The 25,005-nt window shown below is 41.4% G+C and overlaps 1 protein-coding gene across 2 annotated transcripts in view; it reads left to right on the top strand.

Annotated features, from left to right (window-relative positions):
• Window positions 1–25,005, top strand: part of akap13 (A-kinase anchoring protein 13) — a 270,096-nt gene that overhangs the window by 232,043 nt on the left and 13,048 nt on the right. For both annotated transcript variants that reach the window (XM_030054645.1, XM_030054644.1), the window contains 4 exons: window positions 1,990–2,072; window positions 10,650–10,841; window positions 18,556–18,711; window positions 24,814–24,884. In XM_030054645.1, coding sequence (XP_029910505.1) covers window positions 1,990–2,072; window positions 10,650–10,841; window positions 18,556–18,711; window positions 24,814–24,884 — 502 coding nt within the window. The remainder of the gene's footprint in view (window positions 1–1,989; window positions 2,073–10,649; window positions 10,842–18,555; window positions 18,712–24,813; window positions 24,885–25,005) is intronic.

Genomic DNA, 25,005 nt, shown 5'->3' with positions numbered 1-25,005 from the left:
GATTTGATTGAATATAAAACACAAGGCGAGAGAGAGCCCAGTACATCATGGTAGGGTCCCTGGCAGTCTAGCTTATAGCAGCATAACTATGGGACAGTCCTAACTATACCCTTTATCAAAAAAGGAAGGTTTCTAGCCTACTCTTAGATGAAGAGAGGATGTCTGCTTGTCAAACCCAAATTAGAATGCCACAAAACTATAAGGACAGCACTTCACAGTACAGATGGGCAATGACCCAAAACATAGTGTGAAAGCAACCCAAGAGTTATTGAAAGCAAAGAAGTGGAGTATTCTTCAATGGCCAAGTCAGTCCCCAGACCTCAACCCAACTGAGCATGCTTTTCACTTGCTCAAGACCAAATTGACCGCTGAAAGACCCACAAACAAGCAGAAACTGAAGGCAGCTGCAGAGCATCTCAAGGGAGGAAATTTGGTGAGGTTGTCCATGGGTTCCACACTTCAGGCAGTCATAGACTGCAAAGGATTTTCCAGTGGCGGTTCTGCCCATGTTGCCGCCCTGGGCGAAAATTACTGCCTTGCGCCCTTCCGTGTTACTACTCCTACCGCGGTACCCTCCTACCGCGGCACTGGTCGGCATCAGGCGGGCCTGGCGCAGCACTGGTCAGCATCAGGCGGGCTGGCCGCGGCAGCGGTCGGCATCAGGCCGGTGCCGCAGCCCACCCGGTCAGGTCTGCCGGATCTGACAGGTGAGCGCGCACAACATCCTGCCATATATACCTTTCATTAGAAATCAACTTTTGTTCATACGCGGCTGCAGCAGCACAACGGACAATGACACAGACAACATGGTTGATTATTGACTACGCAATGCGGCCATTCGCCGGTAATCGCAGCATCAGGCGAGCCTACCTACTGGTTTACATATGCAGGTACAATACAATACAATGCCCTGTTCAGGTAGAAATGTTTCAACCAATCACCATGAAGCCCTTAAATGGGTTAGGTGTGCAAGAGAAGAGCTGAAACAAAAACCTGCAGGACACGGGCATCTTGAGGACTGGGTTGTGGACCACTGCCTTAAATTAAAAGTCTGCACTTCATTCAGGTCATGATTACTCCATTTCAAATCCACTGTGGTGGTGTACAAGGGCAAAATTACAAATATTGCATCACTGTCCAAATACTAATGGGCCTAACTGTGAAAGTGAAGATCATAGGTCTGTTTTTAGGGATCCAACCCCAAATGGGCAAGGAGCAATGCATTGCAGCTCAGCATGGCTCCCAACATCACCGGTGCTGGGAACCCTATTAGAATCGGTCAGATGTTTTTTTTTCCACACATAAAACTGGTACTGCACCCTAAACTGTAAGAGTTTTGCAGAAGATGTAGGTATAGAATGGTGCACGCGCAGTTGCCACCAGAAATTACACGACACTAGCACTGGCAGGTGTTGCTATAGTCGTGGTAAAACCTCTCATACACGTTCTGTTATTAAGCTAAGTGTTGTTATGTAGGCCACAGCCATTTCCACCTATAATTTCTTATTCACAAAATTGAGAAATATGCAAACCCCTTTTTTTTTTTTTTTTTTTTAAACTCCTCCTAGGCTACAGGTCCAATCTTCACGAAATTTGGCACATAGAAAAAGTTATCAAATGAATTTTGATCATCCAACAAATGTTAAAGTTATAAAGAAGAACTGCCTTCACATTGCACATACTGCAAATAGTGTTATATCTCGGCAACAATAAGTCTGATCAACACAAAATTTGCATCCTACTGCAGCACATAGCTTTTAACAATTGGGCTCAGTGATTTTGCACTGCAACACATTTGATATACTTGAAATACAGTCCTTAATTTCATTGACCATCTTAGTTTTGGAATTAGTAGGGTTTTTAGGATATGTTTGATTTGTATGGATGTAAAATAAGGCTTATCTGAACATTAGTAATTATTCATGAACATCAAGGTAGGAGTGTATTTGACTGTGTGTGTGTGTGTGTGTGTGTGTGTGCGTTTTACAGGGAGAAAGATGAGGATGAGGGAGTTCCTAGTGAGACGGAGGAGGACAGGAGGCAACATGAGAACAGAGTAAAGGAGATCCGAGGTGACTCACTTCTATTCTTTTCTGGTCTAGGTCTGTCAAGTTGCATTATAATTTTCCACAATATAAATATAAAAAATGTTCAAAAAATGTGAATAAATTCCAGCTTTATTATTTTCTGTGATTTGAAAATGGCCAATCACACGGCAAGAACAGATAGCAGACAGATAAATGACACACAAACCAACCAAACTAGTCATGTGGCAGGAATAGAGGAAGGGGCAGTTGCACACCCAGATATGAGTGAGGACAGACACTCTACACACAAAAGCTGCATGCTATACTGGTAGGCTAAAGGAGATTACCATGATGAGCTACTAGCTTCTTCTCATTTTACTCACAGAAGGACCACCCTCCTTATAAGATAACCCCCATTTTTCGACACCAGTTTTTGGAGATTTTTTTTTTTTTGAAGAGTAAATCTTGTTTCTCTCTCTCTCTCTCTCTCTCTCTCTCTGTAGATATAGATATAGATTTTATTTGACAAAATCAAAAACAATCAAAAATTGCAATGTGCTGAAAAGTGAAAATATGTAGTCTAATTGTAGACTACTGTAGAACTTGAAACAAAACTGACTGAAAAAACAGCTCAGTCTAGCCTGTAATAAAACAGAAAACATAAAAAATGAAATAAAAATTGAACAACTTCTTGAAGCCGGACTCTTCAGATACAACTTGACCAACTTAGCTCTTCAGCTTTTTTTAGACTATTCTTCTCATTCTGTTCTTTTCTATTGTTTTGTATTCTATTCAACTATTTTTTTTTTTTTTTACATCTACAAGAAGCATCACTGGCATTTGCATGTCACAGCAGTAACTCATACAGCTATGTTTGTTCTGTTTGCATTCCATTGGCCAGAACAGCCAAAAGCAGTTAATAGTGCCCTGTCACAGTCTAAAAACTTGCCAGACAGATTAAAGTAGAGAGATCAGATGGCAGCCAGAACGGAAGCCAGTAAATTACGTGCAGTAATTTTCCATGTACATTTAAGTCTCTGGACAGAGACGCAATATTCACACACATAACACACATAACTACAATTATAAGGACTGCAAAGGAAAATCCTTTGCAGTCTATGACTGCCTGAAGTCTGAAACCCAGGGACAACATCACCAAGTTTCCTTCTCCCTTGAGATGCTCTGCCAAGCCTTTACTGCAGCTGCCTTCAGTTGCTGCTTGTTTGTGGGTCTTTCAGCCTTCAATTTGTTCTTGAGCAAGTGAAAAGCATGCTCAGTTGGGTTGAGGTCTGGGGACTGACTCGACCATTGAAGAATATTCCACTTCTTTGCTTACAGTAACTCTTGGGTTGCTTTCACAGTGCAGATGGACAATGACTGCACTGCAAGTGCCATCCTGTCAGTGTTGTGGCATTTGGCTGAATCTGAGTAGTTTCATATCGGGAGGAAATCACCCATCTTGCAGAATGGTGCACAAAAAATAAACTTACTGCTCAACATCAGCAAACCAAAGAGCTGATAGTTGATTTTAGAAAAAAGGAGACAAAGACACACAACCCTGTCTACATCAATGGAGCTGAGGTGGAGCAAAGTGAGCAGTTTTAAGTTCCTGGGAATCAACATCTCTGCCCTGGTTAAAAAGCTCAGAAACGGCTTGTATTCTTAAGGAAACTTAAGAAAGCAAAATTCCCACACCAAGTTCTTGTCAGATTCTACAAAGCAGCGATTGAAAGCATCTTGACTGGAAACATCACAAACTGGCATGGGATGTGCACGGCCCAGGACAGGAAGATGATATCGGGGAGGTGAGGTGCCTGCGCAGAGCCAAAAGGATCCTAAAAGACAACACCCACCCCAGCCACAGCCTGTTCACCCTGCTGCCGTCAGGCAAAAGATACAGAAGTATCTGCTGCCGTACCACCAGACTACAGAGCAGCTTCTTCCCTCAGGCTGTGAGACTACTAAATGCACCATCTGCACTCCTCCATGTTTAATAATTTTATTTTTTATACAATCGATTAATCAGTCAAGAGGGAACCACATTTTAATTTCATTATACAACCTGTTGTATAATTATCAGTAAACTTCCTTGTATCCTTGGATAAACACTAGGGTCCCAATGACATTGGCAACCATACATGCCCATTCCATAACACTGCCTCCACCATGCTTGACAGATGATGTGCTATGCTTTGGGTCATGAGCTGTTCCTTTCATTCTTCACACTTTTCTCTTCCCATCAGTCTGGTACAAGTTAATCTTGGTTTCATCCATCTAGAGAACCTTGTTCCAGAATTGGGCAGGCTTCTGGTCTTCCTGTTCTTGAGTGGCACCAGTGGTTTGCACCTTGCTGTATACCCAGTGTATTTATTTTCTTGCAAATGTCTCTTGACTGCAGATTTGGACAATGATATGCCTCCTTCCTTGCAAGTGTTTTTGACTTCCCTAGATGTTGCAAATGGGTTTTTCTTCACCAGGCAAAGAATTCTTCAGTCATCCCCTTTAAATGTCTTCTGTGGTCTTCCAGGACTTTTGGTGTTGCTGAGGTTACCAGTGCATTCATTCTTTTGCTAAAGTTGTTGCTGTCTGATAGATTGTTTCAGCTTTTTGAGCCTAATGATGGCCTCCTCCACCTCCACTTCTTTGGATCACATGTTGAGGGTTCTGATAAACAGCTACCAAATGCAAGTGCAAACACTTGGAACAATCTCCAGACCTTTTATTTTCTTAATTTGTCATGCAATAACAAGAGAATAGTCCACACCTGGCCATGAAACTGCTTTTTAGTCCCAATTACTTTTGAGTCTTTGAAAATGTGGTGACCATGTATAAAACTGGCTGTAATTCCTAAACAGTTAATGCCATATTTTTTTTCAACCCCTTAAATTAAAACTGAAAGTCTGAACTTCAATCACGTCTTGATTACTCCATTTCCAATTCACTGTGGTGGTGTTCAAGGGCAAAATTGCAAATATTGTGTCACTGTCCAAATACTTACTAACTGCAGTGTTGTGTTACTTGTGACCTGTACTTGTCTACTGGACCCTTTATCCTTCAACCCCCACCAGGACATTTCACCCACACTTACCCTTGCAATCACACACATCATCAACTCCTCACTCACAATGTATATGTTCCCCACAGCTTTAAAGAGGGCCCATGCTCACCCTGCTACTAAAGAAACCTACACTTAACCCATCCCTGGTTGAAAATTACAGGCCGGTTTCACTCCTGCCCTTTCTGTCCAAAACACTTGAGAGCACAGTCTTTAACCAAGTCTCTGAATTTCTTGCTAAAAATAACCTACATGATCTGAGCCACTGTGGCTTCAGAAGCGGACACTCTACTCAGACTGCACGCCTGTCTGTAGTGGAAACACTGCGATCAGTCCTCTGTTCTACTTTTCCTTGACCTGTCTGCTACCTTTGATATAGTTAACCATCAAATCATCTTTGCACTCGCTGAGCTTGGCTTCTCAGGATCTGCCCTCTGCTGGTTGGAGACCTACCTCTCAGGAAGAGCCTTCAGGGTGTAATGGAGAGGGGAAGTATCTAAATCCTACTGCTTGTCTACAGGGGAACCTCAAGGGTCAGTGCTTGGCTCCGTTCGCTTTTCAATATACACCTCCTTTGGTGCAGTCATTCACTCACATGGCTTCTCATACCACTTTTATGATGATGATGCTCAAGCTGGCCTCGCCAGTCTGACCTTTTATTTTTTTAAGTCAGAGAGACAGGCCAGGCCAATCAGAGGCCAGCTGTGAAGAGATCAAGACGTGATTGGTTTGTTTTGATTAACACCCGCCCCAACAGTCCGAGTCCGTTGTAAACGGAGGGGGTGTCACCAGGGGCGGACTGGGACAAAAAATCGGCCCGGGCATTTTGGACCAGACCGGCCCACCACATTCGATAACGCACACCTTTCCGGTCTTTTTGCTCTCTTAAATGTGTATACCAACTGTGCAACTCTTTAAAACCATAATGCCATGCAATTAGTTAGCTGTCATCACCAGTGTTGGGCACGTCACTTTGAAAAAGTAATTAATTATAGTTACTAGTTACTTCTACCAAAAAATAATTAATTACCAGGAAAAGTAACTATTACATTACTTTTTAAAAAAATTGTTCAAATATGTCAAATTACTTGGCTGCCCCAATCATACTGGACTATAGTGCTATAGTGGAACAATAAAATACAATAGATGAATAGGAATTGAACTTTTTTATTCTATTGAACAGGCCACAACTGGCCAACACCTTTTAGGCATCTATTTCAGATCAGTAAGTGCAGGTGCCTATCAGCATGAATGGAGAATGAGCCCAAACTGCACATAGGAAGGTCATGGCGACAAACAAAGTATACCACACAAATCCTTTAAATCTGAATCTGATTCGATTGGTATATATATCTCCCCATAAAGTTAGAACAAGGCATTAAAAAAGGGGAAAAAAAAGAAAAAAAAACAACAACAACAACAAAAAAAACCAAAACAAAACAAGGCAAAATAATAATAACAATAATAATAATGATGATAATAATAATAATAATTTAGCACCTGGGTTACAAATTCACAAAAAGAGTACAGAAATGAAAATTACAGAAACCCTAAATGCCACTGTGTGTGTCATCTAGCCAGTGACAGGCAGAATGATAAGAATCGCTTCACTGTCATGGTTAACAACAAAGTGAGTTAGGCTAATAAAGTAAAATCAGCCTTTTGTCTGGGTGGGGAATTGAACCTAAGATCTCCTGCATGGCAGACGGGGGCACTATCCGCTCTACCATCGGGAATTATGTTCCTCTGGCATTGTTTGGGCTTGTTCTTCATTCATGTTGATAAATTACAAAAAAGCGAAAAAGTCCGATCGGTTTGAAAATTGACAGCCACTTTTTTTCTCGCAGTTTCTCTGCGCCACTTTTGCGTTTTCTCTCCATCTCAGTAGATCCTATGAGATAACGTTCGACCCGCGTTGCGCTGCACACCGGCTCACCGAGCCACAGGCTGTGATCTGATTGGGCCAGCCCCGTGTCAGTGAAGAAAAATAACCAATGGGCCGCAGAGCAGCGTGTCTCAGGGACCGGCCCGGTACTGAGTAAACAAACTCTTGCAATGACTTTATTTGCTGAAATCATTATGCAGGCGGGACCAAACTACGCAAAAGGGGTTGTTTAGCAATGTGATTGGGCCAGCCCAGTGTCAATCGGGCCGCTGGGTCAGCTATTTCAATAATAATTTAAAAAAAAAAAAAAAAAAAAAGTGTCGGGGGACTGTCGGCCCACTTAGCACATCGGCCCACCGGGCAAATGCCCGGTGTGCCCGATGGCCAGTCCACCCCTGGTCCACCAACTCGCGTGTGTGTGTCTGACTGTGAAGGAGAGGAGAGGCGGGAGAAGAAAAGGTTGCGTGATTGAATTGAAGTTAATAAATTAATTCCATTTCATAAAAAAATATGATGAGACATAATCATAATGTAAATTATTAATATTACACTGCTTTAATGTTAGCATTACTGCATATTCCAACTCTTACTAGATTTAAGGCCGGATTATGCTTCCGCGTACGGGGGTTGTGCGAAACACGCATTTCCTATGCAGTGTGTGTGTGTCCAACATACCTCTGCGAAACACACTGAGCAATTCTCTGCCCACCAACGTAGACCCTGTGACGTATGGTTGCTGCTCTTCTGTATGTCTTTGTAATGGCGAGAGGACGAGTCGTATAGGTGCGGGTACTTGCGCACCTCCTCGGCCAGGCGTTCTTCCACGAGATCCAGCATTCTCCAAAGTTTTCAAACACATCCGACGAGTCGAGACACAACAGTTGTGGCGCTAAATGGCGCTGCCGGCCAACACAACAACAGGATGTGATGCCGGTTGCAACGGAATGCCGGAAATGATGTACTTCGGCGGACCAATCACAGCTCTTGTGGGGCTGCGTAGGGTCCGCGTAGTTACAATTTTTGGGAGGCGCGTGGCAAGGCTCTGCGGCGGTCACACAACCCCCGTAAGCTTCGCACAACCCCCGTTCGCTCTTCTTACACAGAAGCATAATTCAGCCTTTACTTAAGACCATTTGGAATCATTGTGACATCAAAAACACATACCAACCAGACTAGTTTGGCTCGTTTTTCTGCCGCAGACAACCTTGGCATTTTCCTGAAAATGATTTTAATTATTTTGGTAATAATATAATAATAATATTTGATAACAATGTTTATATGTACTGTAACATTAGAATATTCTCACTCAGGGTTTCTCAAACATTTTTATACCAGGAGTTAATTTTATGGAGAAATAATTCCCCCAAAAGTCCTGAAAAATATACAGGTTTTTCTTTCTTCATCTGCCCATTTTCACCCTTCCAAACCCTCCCAAACTAGGGGTCCCGACACCTAGTTTTGGAGCCACTGTTCTAAATTACTATATGTTACAAATTATTAGAATTTATTTTAAAATTAACTCCTGAAAACTACAAGAATATATGGTAAGTGTGAACTATGTCACCCTTAGTCAACTCAGTTACCTTTCTAGGGTAACATACTGTAGTTGATGGGTAACATAGTTGACATTATTGCTGTTTTCAGGCATTAAATCAACATGGCTGCCTCCAACCAAGTACCACATGGCATTTTTGAGAAGGATTTTCTTAAACTATTACAGAAACAATTAAGTAAAATATTATTAAACATAATTTAATAATGATATTGGAGTAACACTGTTGACATTTGCAAAATTCTTCCTTGACTCAGACACTACTTTATAAGAAATATTTAAGAAAAGGTAGAAAGAACATACCATGCAGCCTGCTGAGTATCTTGAGGATCAAATGACATCACAAGTGCCCCTTTTCCACCAGAAAGAACCTGGTGCTAGTTCGGAGCTGGTGCTAGAGCCGGTGCTTAACTGGTGTCAACGAAGAACCGGTTTGCTTTTCCACTGGCCAAGAGCCAAGCGGAGCCAAGTCAGAGCCACGTCATGATGTCATCGGAAAACATGACGACGTGGGTGCGCGAGACGCTCGCTCAGAATCACAGTAACCATCATGAATGAATGAATGATACTTTATTAATCCTTTGCAGGAAATTACATTGTCACGGCAGCTTCATCACTTCAACACACATAAAACTGCACACTCATACAGTACAGTGGCTGCAGCGTCTCTGTCTCTGTCCGCCCGTACTGTCCTGAAGCCGGTGAAACTCATCAGTGAGTCGGGGATGATGTTCGTGAGCCACGTCTCAGTCAAGCATATAATGCTGCTTTCCCGATACAGTTTCTGGCCCCAGGTGGAGCAGGATCTGGATTTATTAGCGATGCAAATACTGCTTGTGTCTTTGCAAGCCTATATTTCAATACAGAGGCGAAAAACACAATTATTGCCGGCTACCTGTCAGATTTGTGATCGGAACGAATGACAGCTATGTTTAGTTATAAAACGGGTGCTTCTCATCCTTGAATGTAATTTGCTGAGCCGCGTTCCATGCCGTTGTAAAATCAGTATAACCCACGGCTTCTCGGGGATTATTGTTTATGTTTATAGCGTTTGCAGTTCCTGTTTTGTTTTGTAACCCCGCCCACCAATGACGCAGTGGGCCGCGTCATCGGTTCTTTCTCTGGCTCCTGTTTAGCCCCTGCTCAGAGTCGGTGCTTGCCTAGCACCAGTTTGGAACCAGTTTGGCACCAGTTTGGCCCCTGCTTGGGCGGTGGAAAACCAAAAAACTGGTGCTAAGTCAGGCACCGGCTCCGAACCAGCCCTGGTGGAAAAGGGGTAAAGGTGAAGGTCATATGATTTTGGGTAAACCAGACCTTATGGGGCGGCGTGGCTCAGGAGGTAGAGCGGTCGTCCGGTAACCGGAGGGTTCCCGGTTCGATCCCCGGCTCCTCCAGAGTGTGTCGAAGTGTCCTTGAGCAAGATACTGAACCCCTCCCTGCTCCTGATGGACAGCTGGCGCCTTGCATGGCAGCCTCTGCCATCAGTGTGTGAATGTGTGTGAATGGGTGAATGTGAGGCAAAAAACATTGTAAAGCGCTTTGAGTGGTCGTTAGACTAGAAAAGCGCTATAGAAATGCAGTCCATTTACCATTTTACCATTTATTGGGAGGAGTTTTTTTTAATGGGTAACTTAATTGACAATGATTTCGGGGACACATAAAAAAAAATGTTATTTTGCATATAATATGTTATATATTGACACAAAATTTTTATCTGTCATTATCTCTACTTAATGAATGGGAAATTATCAAAATAAAAAGTAAATAAGTGCTTTTCATTGTTTTGTTTTGTTTTGTTTTTTTTGTTGTTTTTTTTGGCTAATTAGAAGTTGGTTGTGATTAAAAAAGGACAGAGGGAAAGTGTAGATTGTAGTGATATATAGCCATTTTTTCCAAAATAAATAATCATTGTATTTGTGAAAACATGATCAACTGTCAATATAAAAATATATTTTTTTCTAAAAATTCATGCAAGACATATCCCATGGATGTAAAATGTCTCAAAATTATAGAATGACCCTTGTATATTTGTGCACCTGTAGCACCTGTCACAGTACTATTACTGACTCCATGAGTGTGTGTGTGTGTGTGTGTGTGTGTGTGTGTGTGTGTGTGTGTGTTTTGTTCCAGAGCTGCTACGAAAGAAAGATAAGCAAATCATTTCCTTATTGGAGGAGAAGGTCCATATCTTCAGAGACCTCAGTGACTATAATTCCATCCCTGACAATACAAACCCACCAATCAGGGAGCACATGCTATTCAGGGCCAGGACTGATGATGTCACAAGGGGAGAGCCAATCATGAAGGGCGCCCTGAGGGAAGGTGGGTGGAGACAGCCCAATTTTCTGGTTTGATCAGCATCATGTCAAACTATAACAGTATCAAACTGCAACAGTAAAAATCTGTTTCAAGTGATATAACATAACAGTAGTCTCCGTGGCTGAAAAAATGCTTCTTGTGTCTCTGAGTGTACAAATTGGCTGTCTCAGCAGAACTCAATAGACCTTTTTCACAGCAGCGATTTTGACATGAAATAGTAGGGGGTAAACACAGATGGTACTGATGATATTAAGTAAGGTTCAGTTCCATTTAGCTGTAGTAGAGCAACGACCCCATTGTTATGCATGCTGGCTCACTGCAATGGCTCTGTTGGACCTAAATGTACGGAACCTTATTTAACAACATCAGTAATACCTGTTTACCTTACTATTTCATGTCAAAATAATTGCTGTGAAAAAAGTCTATGGCAGTTTTTGTCTGGGAACTGATTGTTTGATCAATCATACTGTACATTTTAGTCGTGACTAGTAGTTGTATATTAACATTAATATCACATGCTTCGCTAAATGAATGTCCTGGCTAGTTAGCTCAACAGTGCTAAAAAATGTAATTTGTTCAGACCATTTCTCAAGCTACAAGTAGGAGTGTTTTGGAGTAGAGACCATAGCAAAAGACAAGACAGTTTGTAACACCAACCTAAATTTGGAAGCAAATTACCTTATCAGAATATTCACTGCTACATATGACTTTATTGCCATAGCACAACAATCCTTGTCAGGTATCTGGTTGTTAGTGTGTGCTACTAATGTGTAGACATTAGTAGCACACACTAACACACAATTCTCCATGATTATAAAATGTGGTTGATAAGAGATTTGACACACAAAAATAAAAATTCTATTACCAAGTTGTGATAATAACTAAAATGTTATGTTTTAGTATATTTTATTTTATATTTTTGAGAAAATTTTTGAGGACAAACATTTTTTTTTTTTTTTTTTTTTGGTCTTCTCTAGGTAAAGTTATGTTTGTGGTGACTTCAGCATAGGCCTGTTAAACTGACATGACCATAGTAAGACGAAACACTTCATTGATACATTGTACAGTATAAGCTTAATTCCTACTATCTTAAAACCAACTAGAATAACAACCGATAGTGCAACACTAATAGATAACATCTTTACCAATGCAACTGAGAATAGAATAACAAGTGGACTGCTGCTCAATGATATAAGTGATCACCTTCCTGTTTTTACAACCCTACAGTACTCCTCACAGACCATGACCAAGCCATAGAGGCTCTTAAAAGGGACTTAAAGGAGCAAAGATGGACAGAAGTTTATCTAAATAATAATCCAAATAAAGCATATGAGGAATTTCTGTCCATTTTTACCACCCTATATGACAAACATTGCCCTACAAGAACAAAAAGGAAGAATAAATATGAGGACAAACCCTGGATCACTAGGGGACTCGAAAATGCCTGTAAAAAGAAACATTTATTATATAAACAGTACTTAAAATCTAGAACAAAGTAAGCAGAAAATAAATACAAAAAATATAAAAATAAATTAATAAATATAATGAGACTCAGTAAGAAGGATTATTACCACAAACAGTTAGAACAGCATAGAAATAATACACAGGGAATATGGAAAGTGCTTAATAGTATAATTAATAAAGGTACAGGGAAATCAAATTATCCAAACTACATTATTAAAGATAATCAACCAATCATAACTGAAACAAAACAAACTGCACATGAATTTAACAATTATTTTGTCAATGTTGGTTATAATTTAGCAAAAGAAATTGTGGACCCAGTGCTGAAAAATGATGTTGATGAAAATATCATTAACATAAATCCTAACACCATTTTTCTGAAGAGAATTACAGAGAACTAGGAACTAACAAGGAACTAACTGATGTGGTAAACAATTTCAAGAATAAAAAATCCACTAACTGTAACGATATTGATATGGAATTAGTAAAAAATATAGATAGTATAGCTAGACCTCTGACCCACATCTGCAACCAGTCACTTCAAACAGGTATATTTACTAGGGTTGGGTACGATACACCGATACGACCGGATAACTGATTTTATGGGCGAGAGATACAGCTGTATCGGTAGCAGACTCCTCAATTGATACGAAAGCCGCCATGAATCCTTAGATGACTCGATTGTAGAGTTGTGGTTCGGATATCGCAAGACTATGAATCGGTTGCCTGAGGCTTTACAGTTTTCATCTCTAAACAACGCGAGAGCTCACGAAAAGACTCTTGCGCATGCTCCGTAACGTTAAGGGGCTTTCACATACCGTGTGCTCGCGCAGACCTCGGCCACCGCAGCCATTCATTGTGTATGTGATCGCGGGACGCGAGGGCGCACCGGTCCGCGCCGAGAAGGGCGCAGCGCGGAGCTGGTTGGCGCCCTGTGAGATCAAATCTGGGTGGCACAACCCCTCCAGTCGTTTCACCTGCACCTGCACCACCAAGAAAAAAATTTACAACAACTGCACCAGCACCGTACGAGTCCAAAAGGCAAAGAAACTTTCCAGGCTACAGGAGCGCACTGACATAGATTGTAACAAAGCGAAGAGGTGCCACTCTTCTGTATTTTCACTGGCTAACAGCAGCACACTGGCTTAGCTTGTCTGTTCAGAGAAGAGGTATCACTTTGGCTTATTTTTCATATTCAATCTATGTTATCACAGGAATGCTCCTGCTCATTCATTGTTGAATTGTTAGGTCTGTTTGATAAGTAATTTACATTTTCAAAACAAATAATAATTTAACATATTGTTAAATTATTTAACATATTGTTAAATTATTGGAGTCAAACTTACTGGTAAACATCTACTCCTTCAAGATAATTTATTATGTTCTACAACTCATAATCATACACTAACACTAAATAGCGAGTGTTTGAGAAGCATATTTCCTCTGTGCTGCAAAAGATCTGAAGTAAAAAGTGCTCTCTTGTTGTCATGGGTCTGGACAGAACCGCCACTGGTTCCGTGCCCGGACCGCGGTCCACCATTTGGTGATGCCCGGTCTACATCAACAAATGTTAACTATCGTATTGTTTACACTGTATCGAATCGTATCGTTCTTAAACCGTATCAAATCGTATCGAATCGTATCGTTCTTAAACTGTATCGAATCGTACCGAATCGCTCTCTATTAAAAATATATCGTTTCTGAATTGAATCGTAACCCGTGTATCTAGATATGTATCGAATCGGCCTCATGCCAGAGATTCCCAACCCTAATATTTACAAACCAAATGAAAATAGCAAAAGTCATTGCAATATACAAAAATGGAGATAAACACCTCTTACCCAACTACAGACCAATTTCTCTTCTCCCTCAGTTTTCAAGAATCTTAGAAAAATTATTCATCCATAGATTTGATCATTTCATAGAAAAACAAAATTTATTAACTGAACATAAATATGGGTTCAGAACTAATCGATCAACCACACTGGCAGTAATGGATCTGGCAGAAAAAATAACAACAGCAATAGATAAGAAGGAATATACAGTAGGGGTATTTATAGATTTGAAAAAGGCATTTGACACCATCGACCACAATCTACTCCTGAGAAAACTGGACAGATATGGGATCAGAGGGATAGCATACTCATGGATCAGAAGCTATCTGGACAATAGACAGCAATATGTACAATTAAATGATGAAAAGTCTGATTTACTGAGGGTCACATGTGGGGCTGAGGCTGTTACATTTTGTTTTGTTTGCTGATGACACGAATTTACTGTACTCTGGTCTAGATATGGGGCACCTTCTGGATACAGTTGAGAAAGAACTTGCAACTTTGAAACGATGGTTTGATATAAATAAATTGTCATTAAATTGAAAAATTCAAAATCAAACACAAATAATGATAAATATTATTGAAATAGAGAGAGTCTATGAAAATAAATTTTTAGGAGTTATTATAGACCACAAACTAAGCTGGAAACCACATATAAAATATATTGAGAATAAAATATCAAAATCTATTGCAATATTGAACAAAACAAAATACATTCTCAACAGAACTTCATTACATCTGTTGTACCGCTCTCTCAGACCCATACATTACTTACTGCGTGGAGGTCTGGGGACACACTTGCAAAACAGTCACAAATCCAATTTTTATATTACAAAAAAGAGCAATAAGAATAATAAACAGAGCTGCTTATCGGGAACATACAAACATACTATTCATAAATTCACAGGCCCTAAAATTCATTTACTTGGTTGACTTTAAAACTGCACAAATCATGTATAAAGTGAATAATAACATGCTTCCAGAAAGTATCCAGAAGATGTTCCAGATCAGAATGAATAAATATCAACTGAGAGGGATTTGCATGTTCAAAAAAACAAAAACAAATGTAAAACAAAGATGTACAGTACAGGCCAAAAGTTTGGACACACCTTCTCATTCAATGTGTTTTCTTTATTTTCATGACTATTTACATTGTAGATTGTCACTGAAGGAATCAAAACTATGAATGAACACATGTGGAGTTATGTACTTAACAAAAAAAGGTGAAATAACTGAAAACATGTTTTATATTCTAGTTTCTTCAAAATAGCCACCCTTTGCTCTGATTACTGCTTTGCACACTCTTGGCATTCTCTCAATGAGCTTCAAGAGGTAGTCACCTGAAATGGTTTTCCAACAGTCTTGAAGGAGTTCCCAGAGGTGTTTAGCACTTGTTGGCCTCTTTGCCTTCACTCTGCGGTCCAGCTCACCCCAAACCATCTCGATTGGGTTCAGGTCAGGTGACTGTGGAGGCCAGGTCATCTGCCGCAGCACTCCATCACTCTCCTTCTTGGTCAAATAGCCCTTACACAGCCTGGAGGTGTGTTTGGGGTCACTGTCCTGTTGAAAAATAAATGATGGTCCAACTAAACGCAAACCGGATGGGATGGCATGTCGCTGCAGGATGCTGTGGTAGCCATGCTGGTTCAGTGTGCCTTCAATTTTGAATAAATCCCCAACAGTGTCACCAGCAAAACACCCCCACACCATCACACCTCCTCCTCCATGCTTCACAGAGGGAACCAGGCATGTGGAATCCATCCGTTCACCTTTTCTGCGTCTCACAAAGACACGGCGGTTGGAAGCAAAGATCTCAAATTTGGACTCATCAGACCAAAGCACAGATTTCCACTGGTCTAATGTCCATTCCTTGTGTTTCTTGGCCCAAACAAATCTCTTCTGCTTGTTGCCTCTCCTTAGCAGTGGTTTCCTAGCAGCTATTTGACCATGAAGGCCTGATTGGCACAGTCTCCTCTTAACAGTTGTTCTAGAGATGGGTCTGCTGCTAGAACTCTGTGTGGCATTTATCTGGTCTCTGATCTGAGCTTCTGTTAACTTGCGATTTCTGAGGCTGTTGACTCGGATGAACTTGTCCTCAGAAGCAGAGGTGACTCTTGGTCTTCCTTTCCTGGGTCGGTCCTCATGTGTGCCAGTTTCGTTGTAGCGCTTGATGGTTTTTGCGACTCCACTTGGGGACACATTTAAAGTTTTTGCAATTTTCTGTACTGACTGACCTTCATTTCTTAAAGTAATGATGGCCACTCGTTTTTCTTTAGTTAGCTGATTGGTTCTTGCCATAATATGAATTTTAACAGTTGTCCAATAGGGCTGTCGGCTGTGTAGTAACCTGACTTCTGCACAACACAACTGATGGTCCCAACCCCATTGATAAAGCAAGAAATTCCACTAATTAATCTTGATAAGGCACACCTGTGAAGTGAAAACCATTTCAGGTGACTAGCTCTTGAAGCTCATCGAGAGAATGCCAAGAGTGTGCAAAGCAGTAATCAGAGCAAAGGGTGGCTATTTTGAAGAAACTAGAATATAAAACATGTTTTCACTTATTTCACCTTTTTTTGTTAAGTACATAACTCCACATGTGTTCATTCATAGTTTTGATGCCTTCAGTTAGGATCTACAATGTAAATAGTCATGAAAATAAAGAAAACGCATTGAATGAGAAGGTGTGTCCAAACTTTTGGCCTGTACTGTATAACAGTAAAAGGTGTAAATTTATGGTATAATTTAGAAATAGAAAGTATGTAATACACTTAATAGATTTAAAAAGCTATTAATAATAATAATAATAATAATAATAATAATAATAATAAACAATATTATTATACTATAATAATATTATTAGTAAATATAAAACAAAATTATGAACACTAGTGTACTTATGGACTGCCTTGGGACCCTTTGTATAAATACACGTATTTTGTTTTTGTCTCTTTCATTTACTTTATTTTACTATTTAAGTGAGCAGACGAAATAGTAGTAATGTAAGAAGGATAGGCAAAATAAGCTAAGGCTTCTGCCTATACCTTTTCGGTCAGTGTTATTTGTATATATATATATTTGTTTTGGTTTTCCACTGAAAGGAAATGAAATATTATTTATTGTTTAAATATTTGTGCGTAAGTATTCATAGGTGTATTTGATTTCTGTCGCTTGAAAATGACCGAAATAAAACATTCATTCATTCATTCATTCATGACTTAAAAGTTGATTAAAAATATCCATAAGTGTAAGAAACACATACTGGATTCAGGTGATCTGACCAAGGCTGGAGCTGAGTCACAGCATCACAGTATCTGCGCTTGGCGTTTTGCCTCACTATTTTCTTTTTACCATGACCCACGATTTTTGAAGCTTCCTGGTAGCAGGATGTCATGCTGTTTGGCACTGAGCATTGTTTTGGCCTGGAGTAGTCCTGAGCTCAGCAAAACAAGAAAATCTAGGCAGAGGGCAGGGTCTCTGCAGATACACACACCAGCACACACTTCTTGTGGATTATTTTTGTATGAGTCTACACATTGTTTTTTAGGGAACATCCCACTCATTCTGCCTTTAATGTGTTTGGTAATCTTTTCCCAAAGCCAGCAATCGTATTTTATCTTTTATTCAGCCATTAGTTCCATTTCATTCCACTATGTTATGAATATGAACTTTTGAGACTTCAACTTTCTTCATTCCATCACTGTAATAAAGTCATCCACATTAGTTTTCTTAAAAGCAGCACCACTGTTGTGTTTTGAGGACTTGAAATTGGGTAGAAAACAGCCCCTGGGGAAATGTTTGCTTTTATCAATTCTATGAATTAGAATGGTGACAACTTTGTTAGCTGCAGAAACACTGGCTGATTCAACCAAAAATTCACGTTTTCAAAAAATTAGGGATTTTGATTATGTGTTATGAAATCTTTAGTGCCCCGCACATGCTTTGCAAAATGGTTTGTTGCAGTGTAAAATGTGAGGAAATTGCAGTTAATGGGCCAATCATTCAGAATCCCTGGTGTGGTCCTTCAATATTGCCTGAGGAGGTTTGTAATTTGATTTGGCATATTCACATTAGTAATTTCAGTCATCAGCCATCCAGACAGTAAAATTATTTAGCTACTTGGGGGGCTTGCCCATTAAAATGTTCCCATATAACCAAAGAGGAACTGACAAAAACTGTTTGCTAATCTGTTTATCACTGGTCTATAATGTTAGGAGGGCCTTATCTTAAGTGAATTGATAGCCCTGGGCCCTTAATGCTAAAGGGCACAGACCCTACACAGTGGTCTAATCTGGTCTAATTCTCTCTCTGTGTGTGTGTGTGTGTGTGTGTGTGTGTGTGTGTGTGTGTGAGAGAGAGAGAGAGAGAGAGAGATGAAATCTAAGTTCATTTTGTATCTTGTCTTTCTCTTTGTCCAGTTGAGACACTGCAGGACTTAATTAACAGGGGCCTTTGCGGAGCAGGGTGCAGTACTCCAGTTTGCTTAACAGGAGGCACTATAGGACCAGTGTGTCTGCCCAGGAGAGCAGAGACTTTTGGAGGCTTTGACAGTCATCAGATGAACAGCAGCAAGAGTAAGACACACATTTCTGCACACAGATTCATGTGCTCTATGGTTTCGTTGATTTGCATGTACTGGGCCTACACATGCAGAGCTGTAGGTTGGAGAAGGGTCTTATTCCTCCAAAATGGGGTCTTTTTATTGTGATCACAGGTAGTATTAACTGAGGACTTTGGCTTATTATAGGCTAGCAGAATGTAATGCTGAAAGTCGGAAGTGGCACTGGTCCCATACCAAGCATTCCCAAGGATTTTACTTTCACAAGCATTTCAACCAAGCCCGGAGTGGCTAATCGGGAGGACCGGGACAATTCCCGGTGGGCCGGTCTGATGTTTGGGCCACGAGGGCCGGTGTTCACTTTTTTTATATTTTATTTTTTTGGGGCCGGTGTTCAGTCATGGCAGTGGGTTGATCACGTATGCGGCTTACCGCTGTCCCTGGGCCGCCTCCGCCTCCACTGGCAGCTCTTTTTTTTTTTTTTTTTTTTTGCAGACGCACCCTGTCGTAACACGTCTGTGCACTCGGTCAGTGGTGTTTGAAAGATGGAAAATGGAAAGAGCAAGGGTGGCGCGGAGAAGGCAAGAATTAAAACGAGGAAAGCTCTGGAAACAGACGCAGCCAAATGTGCTAAATTTAAAAAATGAAACGAGCTCGCGGTTTGAAACGACAAATGAGGACGATGAAACGGGTAAGGCAAGATGTTGAACTTTGCCTGCAAACCACCATTCAAGTTAATTATCAAGTCAATGAATTGTGTGGCGTTGTGACATACACTACTCACAAAAAGTTAGGGATATTTGGCTTTTGGGTGAAATTTATGGAAAATGTAAAAAGTTCACGCTACAGTGATATTATATCATGAAAGTAGGGCATTTAAGTAGAAGCATACACTGGTGATTTCCTCATCTCAAACAATTTCTTGAAACAAAAGCCAACAACAGTGGTGGATATACCATAACAAAAAATGTCAGTGTCAATAACTTGTCATGTGCCCTTGAGCATCAATTACAGCTTGACAACGACGTCTCATGCTGTTCACAAGTCGACTTATTGTCTGCTGAGGCATGGCATCCCACTCTTCTTGAAGGGCGGCCCTCAGGACATTGAGGTTCTGGAGTACAGAGCTCCAAGCCTCTACACGGCGACTCAGCTGATCCCATAGGTTTTCTATGGGATTCAGGTCTGGAGAAAGTGCAGGCCACTCCATTTGAGGTACCCCAGTCTCCAGCAGCCGTTCCCTAATGATACGACCTCGATGAGCTGGAGCATCAAACACCTGATGTGAATTTTGCCGTTAAACTCCTTGTTAGAGAACAGCAACTTGTGCAAAAAGTACAGAAACATTGAACAGTTGGACATGTGCATTCAAAAGTTTACAGAAGGTCACATTAAGTTCACCTGTAAAGGTTATAATGCATTTTAGGTTCATCCTGAAATTTCACCCGAAAGCCGAATATCCCTAACTTTTTGTGAGTAGTGTATAACATAACGTTTGCTCATAGACCATGACAAAAAGAGGAGAGTCGCGGAACTATAATGTTCAAATGAATAATTTATTTACAAAAATATATAACTAATGATAAAAATGAGGTGTGTAAAGTAGGAAGATCAGTGTGTCTGCTGATGAATGCATGTGTGTGTGTGTGTGTGTGTGTGTGTGTGTGTGTGTGTGTGCGCGCGCATGTATGCGTAAACTCAAAACAAAAGGCCGTAGCCAAACCAAACAAAAGAACCCAGGACTCAGAGGCAGGACGGTCTGGTCAGCAGGAGAGGAGGGAGAGAGAATGGTGTAAGACTGCTGCTTTTATGGGGTTGTAAGGGAGACTGGCCAGGTGCTCCCAATCACCTTAGATGCAATCCCCGCCCACCTGATTACCTGGCAGGCCCTACAGACAGGCGGCCGTCACACGTTATATAATTTAAATAATGGTATGATGCAACGCCACATAACTGGGAAACTTTGTCTTGTAGCCCCTCAGAGTCAGAAGCAAGATCCAGCACCAAGCACCAGCCATGAGCCCACAAGTCCAGAGTGGGCAGGAAGGATTGCTCATTGAGTGAATATTATTAGAATTAATATAATGAAGAGTATGGTGTAGACCTGCTCTATATGAAAGTGTCCTGAGATGCTAGATGATTCAGCACTACATTAATGAAACTGACCTGAATTGATTCAGAAGGCTTGTAAAAAGGCAGATTTGTGCTGAGAATTATGACAGTTTTTAAAATGTGATTTGGTGTCAGAGGCAGAGCCAGGAGCCAGTAGGATAAGGGGGTCTGCTCCTGTCAGTATGGAAGGAACAGGTGTGTGAGTGTGTGAACAAGCAGCATTAGTTCCAATATAACCACTTTCTATGCTCAAGGATAGTAGTGACCCGTTATATTTTTGATTTTAATAATAATAGGTCATGATCTAAAGTGGGCCAGTCTGAGGCACCAGTCTGGGAGGGAGTCACGATCAGCAATGTGATGTCAGAGCCTGAGCTCAGGATGCTGTGCTCTCGGATGGAAAACAGACTCTCAAACTCCCTCTCTCTCCTCTGTGTTAGATGTCTTCTTCCATACTCTCTCTTCCCTGATTCTCAGGTGCGTGGTGGTTTTAGCCCATTTTGGGGGACCCTCCCGGATGAGATTGTTTGGCCAATGAGATTTGTTTCAGTTATCTGTTAATTTGGAGGGAATCCCCTAAGTGTCAACGTTATGGCCAAAAGTACCACATGGGCAGTCTCCTCCTTAGGCAGAATCCAGTGTTTATTAAACATTGCCAAACTCAAATAATTGGAATTAAGTTGGTCAAATGTTCAATAATATATTACATCCAGTTTCTCCTGATCTTACGGAGCAGAAAGACATCTGGCATGACACATTAATTGGTAACCTGGCTAAGACACATTTACTACTACTTTAACAATCCACATATTTCCCCAGATTAGATGGCTGCATGGATCTCCTATCTATTACAGCATCCACCTAGCCTTTGCTGGTCTTTACACAGAATATTAACATTGAGTTTGTTACATGTCAAATGGAATAAGGTCCATCAAACATCATTTAATCCACTGGGTGTGTATGGGAATGAGGAGATGATTTGCAGGCTCATTTTGGAATTTTTATTTTGTTGTGGGTATGTGTTCATGTGGCGCTAGGCCTTGTTATAGAAAAGTGGCCTGGGTTCTTGTTAAAATAATAAATAAATGTTAAATAAATAATTTTGTATTGAATTCATTTTGCTTTTATATAGCATTATCATTTGTGAGATTAAAATGATGTTTTACTTCAATTATCAATGGCACAATTTTCCCCAGTGTATTCTCTCTAATGGCACAATTTACCCTGCACCAGGGGCAAGTTGTGCCACAAAACCACTTTTTTTTTTCGAAAGCTATATTTCTCAAACAGTTTATATAAGATCCAAAGTGATTGTTCCCAGGGATGCACAACGTCCTAAACTATATGTGCATATTTTAGTTGGAGGCATTACTGTAATCCCGTCGCTTTAGAAGCACTTTAAGTAAAAATTGACACTACTTACCCCACTCTCCCCTATTTATACTACTACTATATTAATTTTTTATGAACTACAGTGAGAAAGTGTGAGACTCTCAGTGCATGCAGCCAAAATAAAATCAAAATAATAATAATATACTTTATGTGTTGAGCTAATGTATGTGTGTATGTGGTGTGTGTGTGTGTTAAGACTGTGACTCTGTACCACGACCGGTACGAGCAAAGTTTTCCAACTTACTTTATATCAGAAACCAAGAGGGAGCAGCTGATAAAAAAAAATAATAAAAAAAAAAGCGCTGTGTTGGCAGTGAGAGACGCGATGCTAGTCGCATTCAGGCCTAACCCCTAACCCTAACTCTGCTCAAAAGCACTGCGTCTGTTACCAGTCAAGTTTAGCAGAAACTCTACTGACTATCAGTGATTACAGACCGAGGGAAGAGCGAGCTGAAAAAACCTGAAGCTACTGAAGAGAGACACAACGTGAGCTGTCAGACCTGAGTGCTGAGGTTCTCTCTGTGTGTGTGTGTGTGTGTGTGTGTGTGTGTGTGTGTGGGTGTGTGTGTGAGCGGGGAACACGGCGTAGGGGAGGGTCGCTGTGTGTGACTGGCCTATCACACAACGTGGACACAGTCAGCTACCTAATGAGGATTTTCATTCATCACGAGCACGGATATTGACTCATATTACTCAGATCATAGTCGTACTTGGCAACAGTGCTATATCCGTACCGGATACTCGTTTCAGCCGAGTATCCAGCTCATCCCTACTAAAAAGCGTGTTGTTAGCGTTAGCTAACGTCACTTAGCACATTAGCTTGGTAGTGTTGGCTAGTGTTGCTAGGGACGCCAACGTTAGCTAAAGCTAACACTAGAGTCCCTAAAAATGACAGCTATTTTGTTGCTTTCTGTTGACACCACATCCCGTTGTGAGTATATTCAGTCAGCACCAAGTAAACCCCAAGCCCCACCCAGGACTTTTTTGGGGCCGTTCAGAGTACCTACCCCGAGGCAGGGACTTGTTTAGACCCTGTAAAAGTTCCATAACTCTGTCCTTCGGGGGTGGTTCCTGCAGTGGAAACACGCAACAACGGCCCCGGCCCCGTAAAATTACACCGAAGTTCCTGCGGTGGAAACGGGCCTATTGTTCTTAGGGATAAGGTGAGGAATTCAGACATCCAGGAGGAGCTCAGAGTTAGCTGATGGAACTCTGCATCAGATGGAGGCAATCAAGGTGGTTCAGCCATCTAATTAGGCCTCTCCACAGAGAGGCTCCTGGGAGCCTCTCTGTGGGGGTATTCCTGGCACATCCAGCAGGTGCAGACCCAGAACATGCTGAGGGGACTTAATATCCCAGGTGACCAGGGGATGCATTTGGATCCCCCAGGAGGGGCTGGAAGATGTGGCCGTGATAAAGGTCATTTGAGTTATTGTCCTCAGCCTGCTACCAACCAGAGTACGTGAGCGGTTCGGAGCGGAAGAAATAGTCGCTCCAAACTCACGGAGTAACGGCTATTCGCTCGCACGCCCCGCTCCAACCACCCCCGCGGCCCGCACCTCGCACCGAATCGCTCACCCCAATTCCTCTAAATACCGCTCCACTCCGCTCCGCTCATATTACTAGTAATGATGATTCTGGGTTACAGTACAACAGGTAGTCAACAATAGGCTAACCCATAGCTAACTTAGCCCGCCCACACAAGCTGCACAACAACATAAAACAAGTGACGTCTACGTTAACGTTAGCTAACGTTACCATGGTTACAGTAAGGCTAACAGTTACCGGTATTCCAACAAGACCATCAGATAACGTTAGCATGACAACACATAACTTACCTGTTCCGCAGGTGAATCTGTGATGTGTCTGTGATCTGTGCTCTGCGAGGTCCCCGCCTCGGTGCTAACAAACAAAAGTCTAACTAATAATCCGGGATTGCTGTGTCCAGTCCAGTCCACTACTAATAAAACAAACCTTGACTCAGTCATCGAGCTCCAGCGCTTATGAGAGAAGTCCTGAATCACCCAACTTATTATCTAGCTTAGCTAGTACTACCGGTAGCAGTACAGCTGATGCCTGTATCACGAAGCAAGCTCAGTTTTCCCTGGATCTCTCAGACCTAACCAGCTACACTAATGGAGATCATGGTGATCGGGGATAACCGGTATCACAACGCTGGTTATCAACTCGCTCAGTCGATCCAGGTTTGCCTCATCAAGAGCCGTGAACGCGGCAGGGAGCAGGGGTAATTCACCACTCGCTCCGCACCGGAGCGATGGAACGGCAATAAAGAAACCCGCACCACCGCACCGCGTTAAATAACGACGCACCACTCCTCGCTCGCTCCAGCTCCACACCGCTCATGTACTCTGCTACCAACACAAAGTGGTCGACAATAGCTGGATAGTTATCTGTCTGACCCTGTTTTTTAACTTACAGCAGGCAAAAAAATATAGTCATCAGTGGCATTGCATCTTATGTTGGATTAATTTGCTCGGACAAGTATCGCAGGGTAAAGTGACATCAGGTTTATCCTATGTGTTCAATGATAATGGCCTGCTTTGACAATTAATGACTCATTTCTCAGCTATATCAATTTCCTCTCTTTTCCCAGATGGAGAGAAAGAAGAAGGGGATGAATCACTGGACCTTCGCCGGACTGAGTCAGACAGTGTGTTGAAGAGGGTGTGTTTACTGTGTTTTAAGTTCGATGCCTGACAAATACATTCTATAGATTTTGCTCCCCTCAAAAAGGGGGGGAGGGGAAATGTTTAGCCATGTTGGTCATACCACTCGATTGACAATC

This window comes from Myripristis murdjan, chromosome 6 (genome assembly GCF_902150065.1).
Source record: "Myripristis murdjan chromosome 6, fMyrMur1.1, whole genome shotgun sequence".
NCBI lineage: Eukaryota > Metazoa > Chordata > Actinopteri > Holocentriformes > Holocentridae > Myripristis > Myripristis murdjan.
This window is presented reverse-complemented; position numbering and strand designations above follow the sequence as displayed.